The sequence below is a fragment of the Heliangelus exortis genome, chromosome 4 (assembly GCF_036169615.1).
Source record: "Heliangelus exortis chromosome 4, bHelExo1.hap1, whole genome shotgun sequence".
Classification (NCBI taxonomy): domain Eukaryota; kingdom Metazoa; phylum Chordata; class Aves; order Apodiformes; family Trochilidae; genus Heliangelus; species Heliangelus exortis.
Window position 1 is genome coordinate 41,303,458 of NC_092425.1, and position 23,781 is coordinate 41,327,238.

Here is a 23,781-nt window from a genome sequence, read left to right on the forward strand (position 1 = left end):
CTCCTGGGTGTGTTTTAGAGAGCAGCAATTTATTTCTGCAGATGAAGTGGTTTGAGATTTACTTAATTGATTCAAACAGTTGTCTGCATTTGAGACAGTGCAAAACTGCATGCAGATGCTAGAAATTGCCTTTGGTAATTATGCTGAGCAGAAAAAAAAAGAGAGAACATCCATAGTGGCATTTATTGGCAGGAAAATATTTTTGATTGGAAATCCCCTACTTGGTTCTCATAAGATTGTCTGCATCCTAAATAAGATAACATTTGTTTTCTGGGGAGTTTGTGCTCAGGGGGTTGGTGTCAGCTTTGGCTTGTGACACCTCTTGGGTTTTGTTGCTCAAAAAGTAGCAGTAGAACAGACAGCTGGAAGAGCACACATGGTCCTTGTAATAAATCCCTTAACTTTGGCTTTTGTAGATGCTGGATTTTCAGCAGCTGACAGAGAAGCAAGCTTGGAGTTAATAAAACTGGATATCTCAAGAACTTTTCCTAATCTCTGTATATTCCAGCAAGTAAGCAATGTTAACTTTTGTGGGTAATTAAATTTACATCATCTTACCTCTCCCTTGGTTGAAACAGAATGCTGGGTTCAAATCTGAAGGAGCAGACATCTTGAGAGGAAAAAGCTTCTAAAGATTTTTGAAAACTATACATAATTTAGTAAACACCTCAGGGTGCTGTGGAAGACACAAAAAATCCCAATCTGTTGGCTGAGCATCATGACTCATCCAGCCCATCTCATCCTGGTTTCTGCCTGCTGAAGTGATGAAGGTGTTCCCAAGGCAGTGAATCACCACTGCAAATCCATGCTAAGTGACAGAGAGCACAGCTCAAGCAAGGAAAATTTGGTGGCTTTATTTTTTTTTTGCTTCCATGCTTGTATGTTTTTGGTGTGCTTTAACCAATCATTTTTACCAGGTATTTATATATATATATATACACACACACACACACACATATACATATATATATTTATATGTATAATATTTATATATATTTTAAGCAGATGTCTTTCTCTACAAAATCTCAGTAGCCCTTGAAAAATTTTAGGTTATGATAAATCTTTTTTGAGTTGAAAAACTTTCCCCTTTGAAAATTTTCAGGCAGCTATAGTACTTAATGTAAGATGTGGCAGCTGTTAATATTCAACCATGTGAAATTCTTTTTAGCTCTCCATGTCATTCTCCTTGTGCTCTGTGTATGCCATGGCATATATTTGGGTTTTTTAACCATTTTCCTCATGGTTGAATTCTGCCTCTAATCTAATAGATAAACAGTTCTCATTGGAGTTCTGCTTTCTTGGTGCTATTGTCAAAGCACTGCTAAGCTGTAAGGAGACTTTCATTCCTTTTCTATAAGGATTTAATAGGTAATTGATACATTGAATTGTCTGCATTTGTGATAAATGTGGTATGGAGAGCTGCCTCATGCTTTTGAAGGCAAAAATTCTTTAGAAATACTTGGGGCTGCACAGGGAAATGAAGCTCTTCATTAGAAGATGGATGTTAATTGTAGGGCTGAAAGGTTTTTAAGCTGTTACATACTCAGATATATTGTCTCTTTTTTTTTTTTCTTTCTGTGTTTAATTACAGGGTGGTCCTTACCATGACACATTGCACAGTATTTTAGGAGCCTATACATGTTACAGACCTGATGTAGGCTATGTAAGTGAAGCCATTTTCATCCAGGGGTGGGGAGGGAGAACCAGGAGGAGGGAGGATTTGTTTTAATCAGCTCAGTTGACCAATATTAAATGTTTTTGTGAATATTTGTGGGGTTTCTCTGTGCTTGCTTCTATTCCAGTACACATTCAACTGGTGGTTAGAATGCTTCTCTTGTTAGATTTAAGCTTTTTAACAGGTTAAATAGTTGCAAAACCTGAAGGTAAATATTTGTAGTGCTTGGAAATTGGGAGTCAAAAGAGAAGATGTGGTTCAGCTGATCCTTTGGAGTACCTCCTGTTCTTAACAGCAGTCTTACTGAGACTCCTGAGTATCTCCTCTTGAGAAGTATCTCTGTGCTTTAGCACTCTGAGATTCTGGAAGGGTCTTTAGAGCCATTCCCATTGAGCTCTGTTGGAAGAAGTGATTATGAGAGGACTGAGTGGATTCCAGGTACTTCATTCAGTCTCTCCCCAAAGCAGGGATAAATACAGGAGCTTATTGTTTACCCAGAAGCAGTTCTATGGAGCAGGCAAATGCAGGAAGATAATATTCCTCTTCTGTGTCTAGTATGCCATATCCTTGGCACAAACTCCTCAATGTGATTGCTCAGAAACTAGGAAAAAAAAAAAAAAAAAACCAAGAAAAAAAAGCAGATCAGGTGGTGTGCTTCATTTGGCAATGGAACCTGTTTTGGTGTTGGGAAGGAGCTTGTTCCTCAGGCTTGGGGGAAGGACTCTCACCCCTTGGTCCCTGGGGCTGCAGTGGCAGAATCCCACCCTCCCAGGCTTTGCCCAGACTGGGAGTTGATGCCAAAGCAAACTTTGTAGAATCATGGAACCCCATCCTGAGCTTCTGGTAACTGAAACAAGAGCTGAACCTTAAAAAGCTGCTCCCTGCTTGTCAAATGAGCCCCTGCAGTTGTCTGGAGCTTGCTGCAGCTGATTGGAAAAGAACAGGCTTTGTCTGTAGGGTTTTAATCCAGTTTTCCACAAATAACAGGTGTGACCCCTTCCCAGAAGAGGGATCACATAATACTGTTAAAAAAATAAATCTTGATTCTTCCTGCTGTCATCCTGCCCTTTCTTAGACGTTTCCAGCAGCTCAGTGAGTGCAGGAAACACCAAGTGGTCACCAGGAGAAAATGAGGCAGACTTTTTGGGAAGATGGTTATTGCTGAATGGTAACACTTGTGCTTTCTGCAGGTGCAGGGCATGTCATTCATAGCAGCAGTATTGATCTTGAACTTGGATACTGCAGATGCCTTCATTGCTTTTTCTAACCTTTTAAATAAACCCTGTCAGATGGCGTTTTTCCGTGTGGACCATGGCCTTGTAAGTATGCAAGAAAACTGCAAACTTGGGTCTTGTAGAGCAGTGTAAGGGAATGTAAAATAATAATAAAAATCATTAATGGGCTGAGTAGCTTGGGAAATGAGTCAGAATTTATTTTGAAGCAAGATGCTTGGTAAATAAAAACCAGCACAGACCCACGCATAACCTCTCAACAAAACCCAAAACATAACCCACCCCACTCACTTTTTTTGAGCAGGCAGGTGAAGGAAATTCTACAACTACTATTTTTGTTCATCTCAGAGAATAGTTACAAGAATATTCCTGGAGGTTGATTTCAAAGGGAGCACTGTAGTGGAAAGCTGAAAACACCTTAATATAAGCAGTGTCTTGAAGGTGCCTTTTACCCCAAACTAATAGGTTGCTGAAAATAGACTCTTACAGGGAGAACCAGGTTGTCTCTTATTGTAGCAGCTGTGTTGGAAAAGAAGCCTGAGGGAATCAGGCAGGCAGAACCCTCCAGTTTTCTTTGGGGGTTGGTTGCCTGATTCTTTGGATTCTGTAACATTCCCTGTGTACCACAGCAAAATAGGACACATCTCCTGAAATGTGTTTATAATCTAGTTTAAAAGGGGTTTGTTTTGTTTTGTAAAATGCATGGCAGTTTCTACTCCTTTCCCACTTCCTTTTAACACTTTGAAACCAGGATCTGCTTCTCAGTAGTTCAGATGGCAGAAATAAAGCAAAGGAATGGATGGCATCAACAATACTCCTGTTCCTTAAGCCATAGGATCCTATCAGTATTCCCTGCTGGAAAAGCATCATGTAATTCCCTGTTGCTGCCCCTGAATCCCATCAGTTGTAGATGCCCATGGGGAGGTGTTCTACAGCACAGGCTGGAAGCAATATTGGTCCCTCTCCATTGCTGTGCTTCAAAAAAGAGGACATGCTGCTGTATTCAGTGTGTAAATAAGGTTCTTGTGAGGATGATTTTGGAGTTAAATTTGCTGGAATAGGATTATTATATTATTTAAGATGATATCATGGGTTTTGGTGTGCTCTGGGGTAGCACTGCTTAGTTCTGCCTAGGTTGAGGCTACATGATAAATGAGTGCTTACAGAAGAGCTGGAATTGTAATAGTGGAAATAATATTAACATATTGTGAAATTACAAAGCAAAGATTCATACCACAAGGAAAACTTTGTACCTGATGTTTCAGAGCACTGAGACAGAAAGTAGGACACTCAGGGCTTCCTGTGGTTCATGTACTGATCTGCTCTCTACCCCAATCTTTTTGTGCCAGTTTTACAACTTAACCAAATCCTGATTTGCCTTAACATATCATAAATGAGAAAAATAAACCCAGCACACATTAGTTGTGGAAATTACAGTCATTTATACCACTTTATTTTTAATCCTTTTGCTGGTTACAGTTTTATTAAGCTAAAACTTTTTAAAATTACTACTAAGTAAATGTCTTGTTGATTGTTGATTTGAGCAAGAGAAATGCCTGAAGTGCTGCAGCATCTCTACAGGAACTGCCTGCACTGTTAGCAATTCATGTGATTGGAGCAGTTAGATGTGAGATCCTTTATCTAAAATACCCTACTGGAATTTGTAAATGTGGTGTTGTTAGCATGTAAACAGCTCATGTTGGAAGCAGAGCTGTAGCTGATGGTTCAGAGATTTTTACAGATTTTTGGATGTGTGTTTCAATAGAATCCACCCATCTCTGATTGGATTTTAAGCCTTATGCTCTAACTTACTACCACACTTGAATTTTTTATTTGCTGCTGTTGGGAAGGTAATCCATTGTCTGATACTTCATTCAGTTGCAGCAGGGAAAAAAAAAAATCTGTGAGGATATTTTAAAAAACTGGAAAAACAAATCTGTCATCCTTTAAAAGATTTCAGCCCTAAGGCTCCTCTTTGCCTCTACTATTGTGATGTTTTGGGGAGCTGGAAGACCTCAAACTTTGAAGAAATCACAGCAATTCCTGATTGTTTTTACTGGGATATTGTAATTTGAATTTCTGAATCAGTCAAGGACTTTGTTTAACTTTTCCCCCCTTTGTATTAAGAGAACAGGGCAGAGGGGAAAGGAGGGAGCTAAAAAGTCTTTTGTTTTCAACCCTTAGTTGGCCTGGAAGATTTTCTTTTTTTAGACCCCCCCCATTATGAAATTGACATAAATATTAAAATTTTAAAGTAGCATGAGAGTCTTGTGTTAAAAAGATTAGAACTGAGAGGTTACAGCATCAATTTGCTCTCTTGCCATAGGTGTTTTGCCTCCATCTGTGGCTTTTTGGTCTGAACTCAATCTCTCCCTCTTGGCAACAGAAATGTTAATTATTTCATTTTAAAATGGATGGTATAAAAGAAGTCTTGGTATTAGAATATGATTTATGATTGGGGCCAACTGGCTCCTTCACTCTTGCTGTGGGCTATTAAATTATTTTTGTTCCATATTTAATTTTATAATTGGGCCTTGGATTTTATTCAGTGTAATATTAAATTTCTGCCTCAAGCATAAAGCACCATTCTGTTAGCATAATCATTTTGAGAAATCAGCAAATAACTTCTCTCCTGCTGGTATTTTTCTTTCCAAAGGAAGCTGGCCAAGACCCAAAACAATAATTATGTTGTTTAGTATGAGAACAATATGTATAGGGTGGATCTGTGTGCTTGCAGATGCTCTCCTTTATGTAAATGTTTGACTCTTTATTGTATTTCATAATTCATACCATCCTGCTTTTGAAGAGCATTAATCCAACAGCAGATAAACACATTTCTAAGCCTAATAATGCAGCTAACTGCATTTTTTTCTCCCCATTCTGTTTTCCAGATGTTGACTTACTTTGCTGCATTTGAGGTATTCTTTGAAGAAAATCTGCCAAAGTTATTTGCTCACTTCAAAAAAAATAACTTGACTCCAGACATCTATCTTATTGATTGGTAAGACACAGAAAGTTTAATTAATGTGCATACTAACCTGGAGCTCCACTTCAGTGTTCCTGACAGAAGATTTAATTGGTTTGGTAATCTTTTAAGATAAAGGCTTTATCTTTTTTTCAGTACTTGAGTTTGTCAGTCCAAACCATTCCCATGTATTCCTGTGATGTTTTATTGCTTACCTGACTTTTATTCTTGCACTTCTGTTGAGTTTGAAGCTTAGTTTGAAATACAGCTCTTTTACACTCTAAATCCATATTTTAATGAATATTTGGATTGATCTGAGAAAATCTGTTACTTTTTCTGCTTTATGTGCAGGTGTGTTACCAGGGCTGTGTATCCACACAGTGTTCAGGTTTGCATTTGAAAGGTGGTGTTGGTTCTCTTGTGCACAGGAGGAAAAGAGCAGCTAAAGCAACATAAACACACAACAAAATGTGGAAGGTGAAAATGAGAACAGAAATGCAGCAGCAATACAATAAAGTAATGCATGAGCACATGGAAAGGATCCATTCTTTGCCTCCAATAAGGTGTAGCTGACACTGATACAAAAAATTAACAACTAAATATTGGATGAAGGAGGGAGGATACAAGATTAAAAGGTGAATTAGGTCCTCAGTTGCCACTGCTGAACTCAGAAGTTACAGAAATATTTTTGTACTGTTACAGAGAGGGGAAAAGAATAGTGCAAGAATATCTATATCTATATATATAGATATATCTATATATATGTAACTTTTCAGGGCTGTTTCTAACAGTATTTATGAAGACTTGTAAATTAAAACAATGTAATTTTTTTAAGGATAAAAAGGAAAGGAAGCACAGAGGCTGCGATTGTCATGGTAGCAGTTTCCTTGATGACATTCTGGCCATATGCTTTCCCTGAGTAGCTCACCAGCCAGGACTTTATCCATAGAATCATAGAATCCTAGAATCCTAGAGGTTGGAAGGGACCTCGAAAGATCATCTAGTCCAACCCCCCCTGCCAGAGCAGGGCCCCCTAGAGTACATCCCCTAGGAACGTGTCCAGGGGGGTTTTGAATGTCTCCAGTGAAGGAGACTCCACAACCCCCCTGGGCAGCCTGTTCCAGGGCTCCGTCACCCTTACAGTAAAAAAATTTTTTCTGATATTCAACTTGAACCTCCTATGCTCCAATTTACACCCATTACCCCTTGTCCTATCACTGGTCACCACTGAGAAAAGCCTAACTCCATCTCCCTGACACTCACCCCTTACATATTTGAAAACATTGATGAGGTCACCCCTCAGTCTCCTTTTCTCCAAACTAAAGAGACCCAGCTCCCTCAGCCTTTCCTCATAAGGGAGATGTTCCACTCCCTTCATCATCTCAGTAGCTCTGTGCTGGACTCTTTCAAGCACTTCCCTGTCCTTCTTGAACTGAGGGGCCCAGAACTGGACACAATACTCCAGGTGTGGCCTCACCAATGCAGAATAGAGAGAGAATATCCATCTACCTCCAAGAATATTTTCACCATAAGCAGGTTTGGGAGGAGCAGGAGCATCTGGTACTTCATTTTTTTCCCTTCTTTCAAGCAGATAACAGCCAGTAGCCTGCATTTGTGTTACTCTGGTGCTGGACATCTCTGTGCTAGTGAGCTGGGACTTGTAGTGAGCTGAAGGAGAGCTGGAGACAGAAAACCATCCTGCAGCACAGCAAAACAGCTGATGTGCAAGCACTGGTGCTACTGGGAGTGTTCCAGTTAGCAGCTGCTGTAATAAATTCCAGCTGGGTTTCAGGGCAGGAGCTCCAGTGTCTGCTGGAAAAATGCCTTTTGGTGTGTGAAGGGAGGAAATGATTCCTCCTGTGGTTTCAGTGCTTACTGTAGGGTGCAGTCTGCATTCTCAGGGCTTGATGTATTTAATTCATGCTGCTCTTAATGAAAGCTAATTGGGGATTTCCTGCAAATGGCTTTTCAGTTCCAAATTCAGAAGAAATGTGAAATACCTTATTTGATGTGACAGCTTTTTGGATGTGAGGAAACCTTTTCCTACAAAAAAAAGAGTTCTGATAAATAGCTCTGCCAGTTAATTTTCTGCATACTTGCAGATTGACTACCCAGGGGTCATTCAGGTTAGGTCTGAATAATAAGTTTGTGAATTAAAGCAGATTTAAAAAAAAAAAAAAAAAAAGCATTATTACTTATCTTTAACCAGGATTTATTTCTGGCTGAGGGCTTGCCTGCTACTTGGTGACCAGGAAAGGGCTTGGGTTGATTTGCTTCCTATTAGACTGTTCTGTTTAAAATGGATTTTTAAGCTGATTTTTAACCTTTTTATGTGGCATGTACAAGAATGCTGAAGCAGTGTACAAAGTCTGCAGGGTGTGATCAGTGAATAACCCAAAGAGGGGACTTTTATTGTGCTGGTCTCAAACATTTATGTGTGTAAAATACATATATGAAGAATAGTGGGACTTTTTCATCCCAGACTCTACCTCTTATTTGCTTATTTTTCTGTCTCTAGTTTTGTGGACAACAGAATTGAAATGTTTTCCACTTGTTATAAAACCATGGCAATGAGATGTACAAAATGGAAAAAACCAAACCATAAGGATCCTAAACCTGCAATTTACTTGCCACCTGACCTTGTGTGAATGTTTTTTTTTTCATCTTGCTGCTTGTAAAATGCATTTATTTTCCCATTTTCTAAAGTGTGCTGATTTAGAGAAGCCAATACTTGATGATACTTAATTAATAATCCTGTATTGTACAAAGCAGATACTGCAGAAAAGCCTCATTATTAGGATTTGCTGTGAATTTTCACTCACATTTTATACCTTTGTGTGTGTGTACACGTCTGTTCCACTGTATTTTTTAAACATAAACACAAATTTCTTAAAAAAAAATGAGGGGTTAAGAGGAGACTTAACCCAAGAGATTCAGCATATTTGAAAAGAAATGTTGTGTCAAATCATGTGGAAAGGTTTTATTTAAAGTTGAGGCTTTGCTGACCTCTGCTGGAGAAAGAATTATTGGCAGTTTTATAGAGGTCTTTTCACAGAGCATCCGTGGAGAAATGTGCTCTCTAAATATTGATGAGTGGGGGAAAAAAAGAAATCCCTGTAACTTTCTTTCCCTCATAACATGATTCCAGGAAGCTGAATTCTCTGGTGCTGTGAGTGGCAATGAGAAGTAAGTGCTCTGTCTCTGTTGGGCAGAGGAGGGGGTAGGGAGCATCTTCTTGTTTCTGGCTGCAAAGCTGTCAGCATTTTGGGGAAGAAAGCTCTGGCAGGCAATGAAAATGCAGTTTTAATAACTGGGAGGAGGTTCTTGCTTCTGCTGGCACCTTTTCAGGGATCACATTTGTTCAAGTGTGCTGAGGCACCAATCTTATCTTGGAATGGGTTGGGTTGGAAGGGACCTCAAAGCTCATCCAGTGCCAACCCCCTGCATGGGCAGGGACACCTCCCACCAGCCCAGGTTGCTCCAAGCCCCATCCAACCTGGACTTGGACACTGCCAGGGATGGGGCAGCCACAGCTTCCTTGGGCAACCTGGGACAGGGGCTCAGCACCCTCAAAATAAAGAATTTCTTCCTCATGTCCAACCTAAATCTCCCCTCTTCCACTTTGAAACCATTTCCCCTTGTCCTCTCACTCCACCCCCATGTCCAAAGCCCTCCTCCAGCTTTCTTGTAGCCCCTTCAGATATTGGAAGGTGGCTCCCAGGTGAGCTCAGATCATCTTCTTCTCCAGGCTGAACAACCCCAACTTCATCTCAGCTCTCAGTGCATTCTCTCTGGACATCTCCCCTGTTTCTCTCAACTCACCTGAGTTTAATCTGATCTTTTCCTCCAGAACTCTTGTTACTACTTTGCCAGTCAGTCAAGCCTGGAACATGGTTAATTCTACACATCTCCCTCATCTGACCCATAAAAAGCCCTTTGCAGTAGGTCTTAAGCTTCAGCTCTTTATATTCTTGCAGCTCAAAATTTATCAGTCCTCAGCTCTAAAGTGATCATTAAATACACCTTTGATTCCACTTGTGGCCCTCATGGGCCATCCCACATCCATCACAGTGTGTTGTTTCTCCTGCTGCCATGCAAGAAAGGGGAACTTGGAGCCCAGAAACCCCAGACTGGGAGCCTCAAACTGGTGTGCAGATCCCTCTGGTGCTCTGCAGCAATAACAGAAGTACTCTTGAGCTCAAAAAGTCCTGAGATACAGGCGTTTGAGAAGCTTTGAAGTAACAGTGAGCCTGTGTGCTTCTCTTGAGTATCCAAGGCTTCTTTCTTGCTCAGTAACTCTAAAATTTCCCTCTGTTTTTCAGGATATTCACCTTGTACAGCAAATCTTTGCCCCTGGACCTGGCGTGTCGTGTCTGGGACGTCTTCTGCCGTGATGGGGAAGAGTTCCTGTTCCGTACAGCCCTGGGAATACTAAAACTTTTTGAAGATATTTTGACCAAAATGGACTTCATTCATATAGCCCAGTTTCTAACAAAGCTACCAGAGGACTTGCCTTCAGAAGAATTCTTCACATCTATTGCTACCATTCAGATGCAAAGCAGAAACAAAAAGTGGGCTCAGGTAAAGAGGGTGTTGGTCTTGGAGAGCAGGGGATGACACTGAGAACAGGGGTTGGCAACACCTAGAAGCACTCTTAGCAGTGGAATGATTTGGGTTGGAAGGGACCTTAAAGCTCATCCAGTCCCAACCCCCTGCATGGGCAGGGACACCTCCCACCAGCCCAGGTTGCTCCAAGCCCCATCCAACCTGGACTTGGACACTGCCAGGGATGGGGCAGCCACAGCTTCCTTGGGCAACCTGGGACAGGGGCTCAGCACCCTCAAATTAAAGAATTTCTTCCTAATGTCCAACCTAAACCTAGGCCCAAGGTGGCCCAGGTGGGCAGGGCAATGCAGCTCACTCCATGCTTTTAGTATACACTTAGGTGAGTGGGTTCCCTGAGATTTATCTTCCCTGGAGAGGAAGACCTCAGTCAAAATTGAAATGTTGGGTGGAGTTGGTGAAGTATCATGTGGCCATGATAATATATATAATAACAAAGGCTGCTAGCAGCATTACAACTTGATATCTAAAAGCAGAAATCCACTCTTTTGGAGAAGATGAAAATTTTTCAGTGCACATGATCATAGAGAGGTGACTCTGACACTTTGCTCTGGTACCTGGAGGGCTGCATCCAGCTCTGGAGCCCTCAACACAGGAAGGACATGGACCTGATGGAGCAGGTCCAGGGGAGGGATAGGAAAATGCTCAGGGAGCTGGAACACCTCTCCTGTGAAAAAAGGCTGAGAGAACTGGGGGTGTTCAGCCTGGAGAAGAGAAGGCTGTGGGGAGACCTAACAGTGACCTTCCAGTGTCTGAAGGGGCTGCAGGAAGGCTGAGAGGGACCTGGAGTGATGGGATGAGGGGCAACGGTTTTAAATTAGAGAAGAGTGGATTAGACTGGATGTCAGGAACAAGTTCTGTCCCACGAGGGCACTGGAACCATGGCTCAGGTTGCCCAGGGAGGGGGTTGAGGCCTCATCCCTGGAGATGTTCAAGGTGAGGCTTGAGGAGGCTCTGAGCAACCTGATCTGGGTGAGGTGTCCCTGATACTGCAGGGGTTGGACTGGGTGACCTGGAGAGGTCCCTTCCAACCCAAATTATCCTAGGATTCTATGATCATGCAGTCATTGTCTTAATATCCTAGGGGATCCATTTTTTCTACTTCGGGGCTGTAATGAAGTGCCTACAACTCTTGTCTTCTTTACTGGAATCCAGCACTGAGGCCTTTGCTTCCAAAAGTGTAGTTTCATCACTTATTCCAACTAAATTCCAGAAAAATGGTGTCACCTGAGTGGGGAAATTGTGAAGCCATGATCCTGGACAGCAGGTGACATGTACTCCATGGCACTTGGGATGAGGATCCCCTCTCAGACTTTTTGCTTCCAAAAAAGACATAAGCAGAGCTGGAGGCAGTGATGTGCTCTAGAGAAGCACCACTCAGTGCTGGGGTAATTTGGGTTTGAACTCTCAGATGATATCTCACTGCTCAGGCTGTTCACTTGCTGCAGTTTTTAGGCAGTCCTGAGAATCCTAGAAGCATGGAATCAAGGTTGGAAAAGACCTCTAAGATCATGGAGTCAAACCTTACAGCCCCTAACCACTAAACCATCCACTGTAGCTCTTCAGTTGCAGCTTCCCCTCAGCCAGCATCCTTTAATTGTGCCAGACTTTCATAATCTGGGTGCAGATCTCACTCCAGAAGTGTGTGTTGGGGAGAGACTGAGTTTAAATCTTTGTTAAATCCATTTGTAGCTCCCGTGCCACAAAAGTTACGAGAGATCCACAGAGAGGTTATTTAAATTTGGTTGCATTTAATAGTTAAAATAGTATTGCTCGGGGATAATTAAATGAAAAACTCTTTTAATTGAGTCACTTATTAAATAGAATGCTTTTTTTTTTTCTTTTTCCTTCTTTGCAATGTCCAGATCCTGGCTGCTCTGCAGAAGGATAACCGGGAAATGGAGAAAGGAAGCCCTTCCCTCAAACGTTGAACCTCTTCTTGCCTCCAGTCACTCCTGGGAGAAAAGAGCTACAGTGGCAAAAGTACTGAGTACTCTTTGGCATGGATGAGCCTGTAAATCAAAGTGTTATTTCAAGAGTTTTGTTCAGTAGTAGGATAAGCAAAAAGGGGAGAGAATCAAAAAGAGAGGGAGGGGAAAAAAACAAACCAAAGGAAGTCAGGAAATTTTGGAATAAAGCCCTTAGAGCTGAAACCTAGGCTTAGTCTTAAACTTCTCTTGGAGTGAGTGTTTGTTGTGGACAGCATTACATGTTCTGTCCTTCTGAAGAGGGCAGGGAAAGTAAACAACATTACAGGGATTTTTTTTTCAGTGGTGTTTTTCTTCCATGATTTAAAACAAGTGGGCATTCAGCAATGTTGGTTGCTTTGAAAGCTGCTCCATGGTTTCATTCTTAGGCAGGATATGTTTCCCATACCCATAGCTGGATCTGGATTTTAAATAACTGGTGCTGGAATTTATAGTTCAATGATACAAGGACCATTTCTCTAGAAATGCTTCATGTTTTCTAGGCTGTGGGTCCCATTTACCAAAGAAATCATGTAGACATAGAACCACATTCCATTCTGTAATAAGAAGTGAAGTGGAAAGTAAACTTGGGAGAGAATTCATGCTAGAAGTGCAAAAACCAATTATTCTTCAAGATGCTTTGGAAATTTGTCTTTCCAGTCTGGATGCATAATGAAAAAGTTCTCTTAATCAGACTTGGATTCCAAACTCACCCTGGGGGTTTCTGGTATTAAGCTGGCATCACCTCCCAGCTGTACTCTCTGTCCTCTCTTTAAAGCCAGGCTCTACTAAATATATTTTACTAAATGTTTGTGTCCATGTCTCCCTCCCCTGGGGCTGTGCCATTTCAGGGTGTTCTTGCCAACTCCAGCCACGCTGATGAAGCTGTGGGCTGAGCAGATAAAAAAAAAATTCCTTTTCTCCATTTCTCAGTTTATCATTACTTTAAACCCAGCTCTGCTCACTGGCAAAAACTGGAAGAAGGGTGTAGGGGAGAAATGGTGTTAAGGCAGCTTTGCTGCTGGAAAGGTTCTGGGGCATCTCCTGGAGGTGCTGCTGCCACAGAGGGAAAATGTTACATGGAGCTGATCTCTGTGTCATGACAAGGAGGAGAAATTTACTGGGCCAGATTAATACCATCAGGGTGAGTACAAGCTGCCATTTCCTAGCATTTTATCCAGCCTGTAACACTTGGGAGCAAGAGAGGGCAAAGTGTGGTGGTTTGATGCTGTTCTGCAGCTGAGATCCCCTCTGCACTCAGGTGAATGTTGAGCTGTAAATCCTGAGTGCCTCTGATTTACAGGAATCTCTGTCATGTCAGAGCTGGTGTTTAAATAATGACCAGCTTGAAAAGGGAAATTAACTGAAGCAATATTTGCATTAAGTGTAAACAGGTGTTACTGAATCCTCTAGCTGTGTGGTAACTGGTTCCCCACTGCTCTTCTCTCTGGTTAAGGCTGATTATTTTGGCATTGTCTGAATAAAATAAAAAAAAAGAGAATAGTAGTTGCACGCTGCTCAGCTCCACATAGAGCATCAAGGACTGTGAGACATAAAATACTGTCCTTTAGTACAAACCTTGTTTCTGCAAGGGTTAGTTGGACTGCAATATTAAAAAAAAAAAGGAAGATTCCCTGGTAAGTGAGGACTCACAGTCACTTTTTAGAAGATGTGTAATGCAAATTTTGCAGCTCTCAAGTCAGATACCTCATTGGCCTCTTTTCCTGTCCACTTTGTGTACCTGGCATCATGGCTGTGTTTTTCTCTTGGACATCTTCATTCCTCCACCAGACTTCTAGGTCATCACTTACTGAAAACAGACATCAAGATGTTGATAGAAAAGATGTGCTAGTTCTCCCAGAATTTGGGATAGCTTTGGCCCTTCAGTACTTGGTTGTGACGTTGCTTTGAAGTGCAATAGAAAGCTTGGAAGGTCAGTAAGTGGTTTTTTAATATTACTTTTTCTACTACTACAACAAATATGCCTTTCCATGAAGGATACGAGAGGCCTGCCATCTGAAAACATTTGCACTATGCTTTGAAGTGGTTTATTAAACACACTTTTTCCTCAGTAGACAATTTTAGGTGGTACTGTAACTGGCTTTTTAAGTCTTCACTACAACTGGGTTTGTGTTTCCTTTTAAACCAAGTCTACAAGCCTGGCTCATTTGTCTGGTTAACACATGTTCTCTAGCCAGTAGCTATTTTTGTAGCCATTGACAGCCTCTTCTCCTTTTTCTCTTCTCAGTATGATGTTGAATGTAAGAGTGAAAATGGACATAGTTGTGGGGAAAAGGCCTGCTGCAACCCTTGTGCACTGTTTGTTACCTGCAACTGTAATTATTTGGTTCTGTGATTTGATCTTTTCTGTTCTTAGAAGATGTATATATTTTCTAAATGATTGCTCTGTGTATATAAAGGTCTGTTCTTTAATGAAGAAAAGCAATGCAATAAGGAGCTTTGCACAGTTTGGTTTCAAACAAAATGCATTTGGGAAAAAAAAAAAAAAAAAAGAAAGTAAATAACCTGCCTAAAGATGCAGTTGTTTCCACTTCTCAATAACTTGATTTGAAGGTGATGCTTGAATTTTGGTAAGACCAGAGATGAGTAGAAAGGGCATAGAATTACTTGCCACTGAGCTTTTTAAGTTCTTGGAGCATAAAATCTCTTTAATTAGCTACTAAAAAATCTTAATATTCAGGGATTTTGACAATTTTCTTGTTCAGGTGCTTGAGAGTATCTGTAACAAGGTGCATGAGATTTTCCTTTGTGGAGCAAGCTTCCCCTTCAAGCAAACTTTATTTTCTTCACTGGCTTAAGGAAAAATAGAAAAATGCTGCAATACATCAAAAAGCTGCAGCTCCCACCATCCATGCAGCAGATCAGAGGAACCAGAGAGCTTCAGCCAGGTTTGGAATTCTGTACAACCTGCACTTTATGATAAAGCAACTTCAGTCAGCAATCAATCATTAACGTTGTTTCATCTGGTAAAGAATTTCATTTTGGGGGGAAAAAAACCCCAAAAAGGTACCTTGCAACAGCTTCTTTTTGAATGTTTAACTAGAATGACATACAGAGAGCTGTTGACACATCTCCTGTACATCACGTTTAAATTGGGTTTATGTAGCTACTAAGTTTGTTTTGTTTAGATCTGTGTATCTACCTGGAACTTTTTTCACCTGTAAATACATGGTTTTGTTAAATAAAGTCATGTAAAGTTACCTTAATCACCTCTTGTCTGGATAATTAAGAAATGAAAAATTGAAGTCTTGTCTCTTTCTTCACAGGCTCCTGTAGCAAGTAGAAATACAAGGAAAATACAATCAGCTTCATTTGCACCTTAAATTTTTGCCTTCTCCAGCTATCAAGACAGAGAAATGAGAGAGATCTAAGATGAGCTTCTTGCACACCACAAAACAACAGCTGTAGACAGTTCAAGGGAGGAGAAGAGAAAGTAAAAGTTTGGTATGTTCTAAGCCACAACCAGCAACCAGTGGGAAATTTGTCCTGGCAGGAATTTGTAAGCAGTGAAAAAGAGGTAAAAGAACTTCTCAGGGAGATGGACTGCTGGTCATCCAGAATTATTGATGAAAACTGTTTGAAGCTGTGTTGGGTGCCACTCTTTGGGTGGAAGAAGACCTTATTTTTGGTCTTGAGGCTTCAGATGAAAGGTACTGATTGAGGTTTGGGGTTTTTTTTTAGTGGTTGGCAGTTACCCTCTCCAGAACCAGCAGCTGGAGGCAGATCTGCTGATGCTGCCTGGAAGGTTTTTGAGTATTATTTATGTGTGATGTCTCTTCAGGGAGAGTGCCTGAGCTACTGGAGACAAAAAGAGTCCTTGAGTTGTATGCAGGAGAAGAGCCTGCACTGCTCCACTGTGCAGTAGTTTTGAAAAACTATAAAGAACTTAAAATAACTGAATTGCTACTGCATGAGGGCAGTGAGAGTGAGAAATTAATGATCTTTCACTGTGGCATAAGAACAAGCTTGAAGCCTTCAGTAGTAATTATGGTTTGGCTCTGGAATATCCAGGCAATTCAGAAAATGTAGTTCAGAGATGATTTAAAAGGAAGGTGTAAACCATTCCTAGAAGGGTTTTTACATTAATTTGTCTTCTTATCCTCATGCAAAATCCTTCTGCAATTTGTGTACTCTGTGCTTGTCCAACATACTTTGCAACTAGAACCAAATAGAGCTCTGCACCATGGTCCCACTGGGTGCAGTCCCAGCTGTGGGTGGAAAAACTAAAAGATTCTACTGGGATGTGGCTTCTTTCCTGCAAAATTAGTCACTGAACACCTAAATCTGGGCCTTTAATATCAAACTTTGACTACTAAAACATGGGACTGAAGATTGCTGTCTGTCTAAGCAAAGTATCAGACTTGGAAATGAACAATTAGGTGGGTAGGATTGATGAGGTAACATTAGGTTTGATGAGGTAACATCTGTTGCTGGTCTGTAAGAGGCCCCAGAAGTGCTGTTTTTTGGGTTGTTTTTTTTTTGTTACAGACAGGCACATGTCTGATGTTCCACCCACAATATGCTCAGTGCATGCACAATACTGACACATCCCTGAGAAATCATAGAATCATAGAATCCTAGAATCCTAGGGGTTGGAAGGGACCTGGAAAGATCATCTAGTCCAACCCCCCCTGCCAGAGCAGGGCCCCCTAGAGTACATCCCCTAGGAACGTGTCCAGGGGGGTTTTGAATGTCTCCAGTGAAGGAGACTCCACAACCCCCCTGGGCAGCCTGTTCCAGGGCTCTGTCACCCTTACAGTAAAAAAATTTTTTCTGATTTTCAACTTGAACCTCCTATGCTCCAATTTACACCCATTACCCCTTGTCCTATCACTGGTCACCACTGAGAAAAGCCTAACTCCATCTCCCTGACACTCACCCCTTACATATTTGAAAACATTGATGAGGTCACCCCTCAGTCTCCTTTTCTCCAAACTAAAGAGCCCCAGCTCCCTCAGCCTTTCCTCATAAGGGAGATGTTCCACTCCCTTAATCATCTCAGTAGCTCTGCACTGGACTCTTTCAAGCACTTCCCTGTCCTTCTTGAACTGAGGGGCCCAGAACTGGACACAATACTCCAGGTGTGGCCTCACCAATGCAGAATAGAGGGGGAGGAGAACCTCTCTTGACCTCCTAACCACACCCTTTCTAATGCACCCCAGGATGCCATTGGCCTTCTTGGCCACAAGGGCACATTGCTGGCTCATGGGCATCTTCTTGTCTACCAGGACCCCCAGGTCTCTTTCACCTACACTGCTCTCCAGCAGCTCAGCCCCCAACCTGTACTGGGACATCGTGTTGTTCTTCCCCAAATGCAAAACTCTCCCCAAATGCAAAACTCAAAGAAATGGCTTTCTGAGGAGTCTCTCATGTATTCCTCAGGCCTTAGGGGGGAAAAAAAAAAAAAGCATATTAAATACCAGAGCTGCAGAGCAGTCCTTGGTTTATTTCTTTTTTGTGCCTTCTTTCCTGCAGTCATCTCCAGCAAGCAAAGAGGCATTGGCTTGCTTTATTTTATCCCGAAGCTCCCTACAGGAGAGGATCAGCCCAGCATGGTGACTTTTCACTGCTTCCAGCTGCTGACTCAGCACTTCTGCAGCATCCACCTTTGCCTCCAGGTCCCGGAGCAGAACCTCCTTCCCCAGCAAGCCACACCTCCGCTGCAGTTCCAGGTTCTCCCTCCTCAGCCTCTCTCTGCTCTGCCTGGTTTTGCTCAGAATCTCTCTTTTCTCTGCCAAGGTGGTCTCGATGCCCATCAGCTCAGCTTTTCTGCCCTCGTTTTCAGCCTCCACAAACTGGAGTTTCTCCCTGAACTGGCTGAGGACGTTGACTGTGTCTGAGAGTTTTTTTTTGAGCCTCAGGATTTGGTCACTGAGCTCGTCGATCTTCTCGCTGTGTCTCTGGTTCTCTTTCTTCATGTTCTCCAGGTCCATAACGTGCTGGTTCTCTGAGAGCTCCCCCTGAGCTTTCCAGAGGGTTTCCAGGCTCTGGATTTCGTTACTCAGCTTGATGTTTTCCACACGGACCTAGGGGAAATCCAAAGGAATAGAATAGAATAGTAGGGAATCATGGAATAGTATGGAATCATGGAATAGTATGGAATAATGGAATAGTATGGAATAATGGAATAGTATGGAATAATGGAATAGTATGGAATAATGGAATAGAAATAGAATAATGGAATAGAAATAGAATAATGGAATAGAAATAGAATTCTATAGAATAATAGAATAGAAGTAAAGTAGAATAATAGAAATAAAGTAGAATAATAGACTAGGAATAAAATAGAATAGAATAGGAATCAATTAGAATAGGAATCAACTAGAATAGGAATAGAAATAGAATAATAGAATAGAAATAAAATTAAAAAATAGAATAATAAAATAAAAATTAAAAAATAGAATAATAGAATAGAAATAGAATTCTATAGAATAATAGGATAGAAATAGAGTAGAATAATAGAAATAAAGTAGAATAATAGAATAGGAATAAAATAGAATAGAATAGGAATCAATTGGAATAGGAATCAATTAGAATAGGAATCAATTAGAATAGGAATCAATTAGAATAGGAATAAAATAGAATAGAATAGAAATAGAATAATAGAATAGAAATAGAATAATAGAATAGAAATAGAATAATAGAATAGAAATAGAATTCTATAGAATGATAGAATAGAAATAAAGTAGAATAATAGAAATAAAGTAGAATAATAGAATAGGAATAAAATAGAATAGAATAGGAATCAATTAGAATAGGAATCAATTAGAATAGGAATCAATTAGAATAGAATAGGAATAGAATAGAATAGGAATAAAATAAAATAAAAATAGAATAGAAATAGAATAATAGAAATAAAATAAAATAAAAAAATAGAATAAAATAAAAATTAAAAAATAGAATAGAAATAGAATAATAGAATAGAAATAAAGTAGAAGAAAAAATAGAATAATAGAAATAGAATAGAAATAGAAATAGAATAGAAATAGAATAAAATAAAAATTTAAGAATAATGAAATAAAAATTAAAAAATAGAATAGAAATAAAATGAAATAAAAATAAAACAATAACAATAGAAATAGAATAATAGAACAGAAATAAAATTAAAATAAAAATAAAATAGAATAATAGAAATAGAAATACAATAGAATAATAGAATAGAAATGAAATTAAAAATAAAATAGAATAATAGAAATAGAATAATAGAATAGAAATAGAATAGAAATAAAATAATATAGAAATAGAATAATAGAATAGAAATAAAAGAATAATTTGGATTTTTTTTTTAATTCCTGCCTTGCCATGGAAGCAGCACTGCTGAGTTAAGTAAGTGATGATTAAGTTTTAAGGGGAGAAAAGTCTTGTATGGCTTCTCTTGTTTAAAAAGCAGCTTTTAGGGATGCGAGTGCTCTGTCCAAGTGGTGGGGACACTGGGGATGTTTACACGAGGGTTCCGAAGTGATGGGAGAGATGGAACCCGACCCTCACCTCCCGCACTCGCTGTTCTTTCTCCTCCTCCTTGGCCAGGATGCGCTCCAGCACCTCCATCCCTCCGCTCCTCCTCCCCCGGCCCATGCAGAGCAGGCTCAGCTCCTTTTTCCTGGCCTGGAAGGAATCCCAGAGAGCCCGAGCCCGGGCCTCCCGCTCCTCCGCCTCCCTCCTGCGGCTCTCCTCCCTCTCCCTGCAGATCCCCGCCTCCCTCTCCCTCCTCTCCCAGCCCTCCCGCAGCCTCAGCAGGGTTTGGCCGTACAGCTCCTGGCCCGGGCCGCCCTTCGCAGGTCCCCGGCCCCTCGGCAGCCTCAGCAGCTCCCGCAGCCTCATCTGAAGCCGGGCACTGGCCTGGCGCAGCCGCTCCCGTTCGCTCGCCAGCTCCCGCTGCTCCTCCAGCAGCTGCTCCCGCTCCAGACGAACCGATTCGCTCTCCTCTTCCTCCTCCTTCTTCTTCTCTTCCTCCTCCTTCTTCTTCTTCTCCTCCTCCTTCTCCTCCTTCTCCTCCTCCTTCTTCTTCTTCTTCTCCTCCTCCTCCTTCTTCTTCTTCTCTTCCTCCTCCTCCTTCTTCTCTTCTTCCTCCTCCTCCTCCTTTTCTTCCTCCTTCTCCTCCTTCTTCTTCTCCGCCTCCTCTCCGCTCCTCCCCTCGGATCCATCCGGGGGGACTTCAGCCCCAGCCGCGGGAGGGGACTCGCTCGCCGCGTCCTCCGGACCGGTACCGGACGACGAGGAAGCCTCCTCCACCTTCGGTTCCGACAGCTCCTCGGGCGCCGGCTCCTCGGGCCCCGGCGGCTTCGTCTCCCCCACTCCCGGTTCCTCTGGCTCCTGGGGTCCTGGCGGTTCCATCTCTTCGGGCTCCTCGGATCCAGGCGGCTTCATCTCCTCGGGCTCGCAGGACTCCTGCTCCTCGGGTCCCGGAGGCTTCACCTCTTCGGGCTCCTCGGGTCCCGGAGGCTTCAGCTCCTCGGCCTTCTCGGGTTCCGGAGGTTTCATCTCTTCGGGCTTCTCGGGTTCCGGAGGCTTCATCTCCTCGGGCTCCTCGGGTTCCGGAGGCTTCATCTCTTCGGGCTCCTCGGGTTCCGGAGGCTTCATCTCCTCGGGCTCCTCGGTCCCTGGCGGCTCCCTCTCCTCGGGTCCCGGCACCTCCGGCCCCGGCGATTCCTCAGGTCTCGGCCCCGCCGGCACAGCCGACCCCGGTTCCGCTGGATCCCCGGGCCCTTGCATCTCCCCGGACCCTTCTGGCTCTCCGGGCCCCGGCGACTCTCCCGGGGCACCCGTGCTCAGCTCCTCCGTCCCCTCGGTGCCCTCCATGCCTGGCTGGTCGGTCCCCGGCCCGCCCTCCGCCGCCTCCTCCATGCCGGGGCTGCTCCTCGCTTCCCGCGTTGCCCGGGCAACGGGACCCGGCTCCACGGCCCCGCCCCTCTCCCCGTGCCTCCGGCTGGGCCACGCCCCCTGTCCCTTCACCACCACTCAGCGACGGCGCAGCTTCGAGTCTCTCCTCCGATTGGCCGCGGGGAAGGCAGAGGAATCCCTACCGGCCAATCCGAGCCGCGCCTTTCTTTTAATACCCCCCGCGCTCGGGCTCTTCGCTCTCATTGGCCAGCGCTCCTAGAGGAGGGGGCCGATCTTTCCTTTCTCATTGGCCGCTCTCCCCGGGGCTCCGCCCACCGGGCGCGCCGCCATTGGCCGCGTCCCGCCGGGGGGGCGTGTCGGCGCGTGCGCGGTGCCGCCGGGGCGGGCGGGCGGGCGGGGTAAGATGGCGGAACTGGGGAAGAAGTACTGCGTGTACTGCCTGGCCGAGGTCAGCTCCCTGCGCTTCCGCTGCACCGACTGCGCCGACATCGAGCTCTGCCCCGACTGCTTCTCGGCCGGCGCCGAGATCGGGCCCCACCGCCGATGGCACGGCTACCAGCTGGTGGACGGAGGCCGCTTCACCCTCTGGGGAGCCGAGGCCGAGGGCGGCTGGAGCAGCCGGGAGGAGCAGCTGCTGCTGGACGCCATCGAGCAGTTCGGCTTCGGGAACTGGGTAAGGGCGGAGGGGTCCTGACCGGACCCACGGCGGGGTGTGTCTACCGGGGGGGGGTGGGGTGGGGTCCGTGCGGGGCTTGGGGGGAGGTCTGTGCCTTGGTGTGGAGATGGGGGGCTCCGTGCTGGGGAGCTGGTGGGGATCTGGTGGGCTCCGTGGGGGCTTTGGGGTGAGGTCTGTGCCCGGGATGTGGTGGGGCTCTGTGGGGGCTTTTGGGTGAGGTCTGTGTCGGGGATGTGGTGGGGAGCTGGGGGGCTCCGTGCTGGGGAGCTGGGGGGGGATGTGGTGGGCTCTGTGGCAGGGATCTGGTGGGCTCCGTGGGGGCTTTGGGGTGCGCTCTGTGCCGGGGATGTGGTGGGGACCGGGGGGGATGTGGGGGGATCTGTGGTGGGGGTGATGTGGGTTCGTGGCAGCCTTGGGGTACGCTCTGTGCTGGGGATGTGGTGGGTTCTGTGGTGGGTTCTATGGTGGGGGTGTGGTGGGCTCCGTGGGGGCTTTGGGGTGAGGTCTGTGCCAGGGTTGTGGGTGGGGACGTGGTGGGCTCCGTGCTGTGGAGCTGGTGGGGATCTGGTGGGCTCCGTGGGGGCTTTGGGGTGAGGTCTGTGCCCGGGATGTGGTGGGGATCTGGGGGGGATCTGGTGGGGCTCTGTGGGGGCTTTTGGGTGAGGTCTGTGTCGGGGATGTGGTGGGCTCTGTGCCCTGTCCGTGGGCACCTGTCACCTCACGGGGATGTGGTGGGCTCTGTGGTGGGGATCTGGTGGGGGTGATGTGGGTTCATGGCAGCCTTGGGGTACGCTCTGTGCTGGGGATGTGGTGGGCTCTGTGGTGGGTTCTGTGGTGGGGGTGTGGTGGGCTCCGTGGGGGCCTTGGGATAAGGTCTGTGCCGGGGATGTGGGTGGGGATGTGGTGGGCTCCGTGCTGGGGAGCTGGCGGGGATCTGGTGGGCTCTGTGGCGGGGATCTGGTGGGCTCTGTGGGGGCTTTGGGGTGAGGTCTGTGCCGGGGATGTGGTGGGCTCCATGCTGGGGAGCTGGTGGGGATCTGTGGTGGGCTCCGTGGGGGCTTTGGGGTGTCTGTGCTGGAGATGTGGTGGGGATGTGGTGGGTTCCGTGGCGGGTTTGGGGTGCGCTCCACGGTAGAGCTGTGGTGTGCTCCGTGGTGGGGGTGATGTGGGGGCTTTGGGTTGTGCTCTGTGCCGGGGATGTGATGGGATCTGGCGGGGATGTGGTGGGCTCTGTGCTGGGGAGCTGGTGGGCTCTGTGCTGGGGAGCTGGTGGGCTCTGTGGTGGGGATGTGGTGGGCTCTGTGGTGGGGATGTGGGCCTTGGGGTGTGCTATGTGCCAGGGATGTGGTGGCTCTGTGGTGAGGATCTGATGGGCTTGGGGTGTGCTCCGTGGTGGGGCTGTGGTGGGTCCCATGGTGTGCTCCATGGTGGGGCTGTGATGGGTCCCATGGTGGGCTCCATGGTGGGGCTGTGGTGGGCTCCATGGTGGGGCTGTGGTGGGCTCCATGGTGGGGCTGTGGTGGGCTCCATGGTGGGGCTGTGGTGGGCTCCGTGCTGGTCCAAGGAGCTCTCAAGGCTGCTGGGTGCTGTCACTGCCTGAAGTTCCCCCCCGTGCCTTCCCCCCCTCCCTGTCACCCCTCTCCTCTCTGCCTCTTCTCAGCCTTTGGGCTTCTCCTTCACCAGGTCAGAGCTGGACACTTGTTGCTCGCTGTCCCTGTCAGGTGCTTCCAGGATTGTTGTTAAGGAAAAGCAGTAAAAAGCATCACTCCTCCTCGCTCCGT

General features: G+C 44.8%; 3 protein-coding genes across 6 annotated transcripts in view; 2 read left to right on the top strand and 1 right to left on the bottom strand.

Moving 5' to 3' along the window:
* Positions 1 to 15,689, top strand: part of TBC1D14 (TBC1 domain family member 14) — a 58,985-nt gene extending 43,296 nt beyond the window's left edge. For all 3 annotated transcript variants that reach the window (XM_071744020.1, XM_071744022.1, XM_071744021.1), the window contains 6 exons: positions 417 to 511; positions 1,592 to 1,663; positions 2,866 to 2,994; positions 5,799 to 5,908; positions 10,195 to 10,453; positions 12,361 to 15,689. In XM_071744020.1, coding sequence (XP_071600121.1) covers positions 417 to 511; positions 1,592 to 1,663; positions 2,866 to 2,994; positions 5,799 to 5,908; positions 10,195 to 10,453; positions 12,361 to 12,426 — 731 coding nt within the window. In that variant the 3' untranslated portion in view covers positions 12,427 to 15,689. The remainder of the gene's footprint in view (positions 1 to 416; positions 512 to 1,591; positions 1,664 to 2,865; positions 2,995 to 5,798; positions 5,909 to 10,194; positions 10,454 to 12,360) is intronic.
* A 2,220-nt stretch (positions 15,690 to 17,909) lies between these two features.
* CFAP184 (cilia and flagella associated protein 184) lies at positions 17,910 to 21,327 on the bottom strand. The gene is made up of 2 exons (XM_071744288.1): positions 19,972 to 21,327; positions 17,910 to 18,509 (listed from the first exon to the last, which is right to left on the bottom strand). The coding sequence occupies exons 1-2, from the start codon at positions 21,325 to 21,327 to the stop codon at positions 17,928 to 17,930; spliced, it is 1,938 nt and encodes a 645-aa protein (XP_071600389.1). The 3' UTR covers positions 17,910 to 17,927.
* Positions 21,328 to 21,626: 299 nt separating this feature from the next.
* The window catches only part of TADA2B (transcriptional adaptor 2B), a 67,508-nt gene continuing 65,353 nt past the window's right edge, over positions 21,627 to 23,781 (top strand). For both annotated transcript variants that reach the window (XR_011725875.1, XM_071744023.1), the window contains exon 1: positions 21,627 to 21,997. Coding sequence is in view for 1 of the 2 variants with exons in the window: in XM_071744023.1 (XP_071600124.1) it covers positions 21,728 to 21,997 (270 nt within the window). In the remaining variant the exon portion in view is untranslated. The remainder of the gene's footprint in view (positions 21,998 to 23,781) is intronic.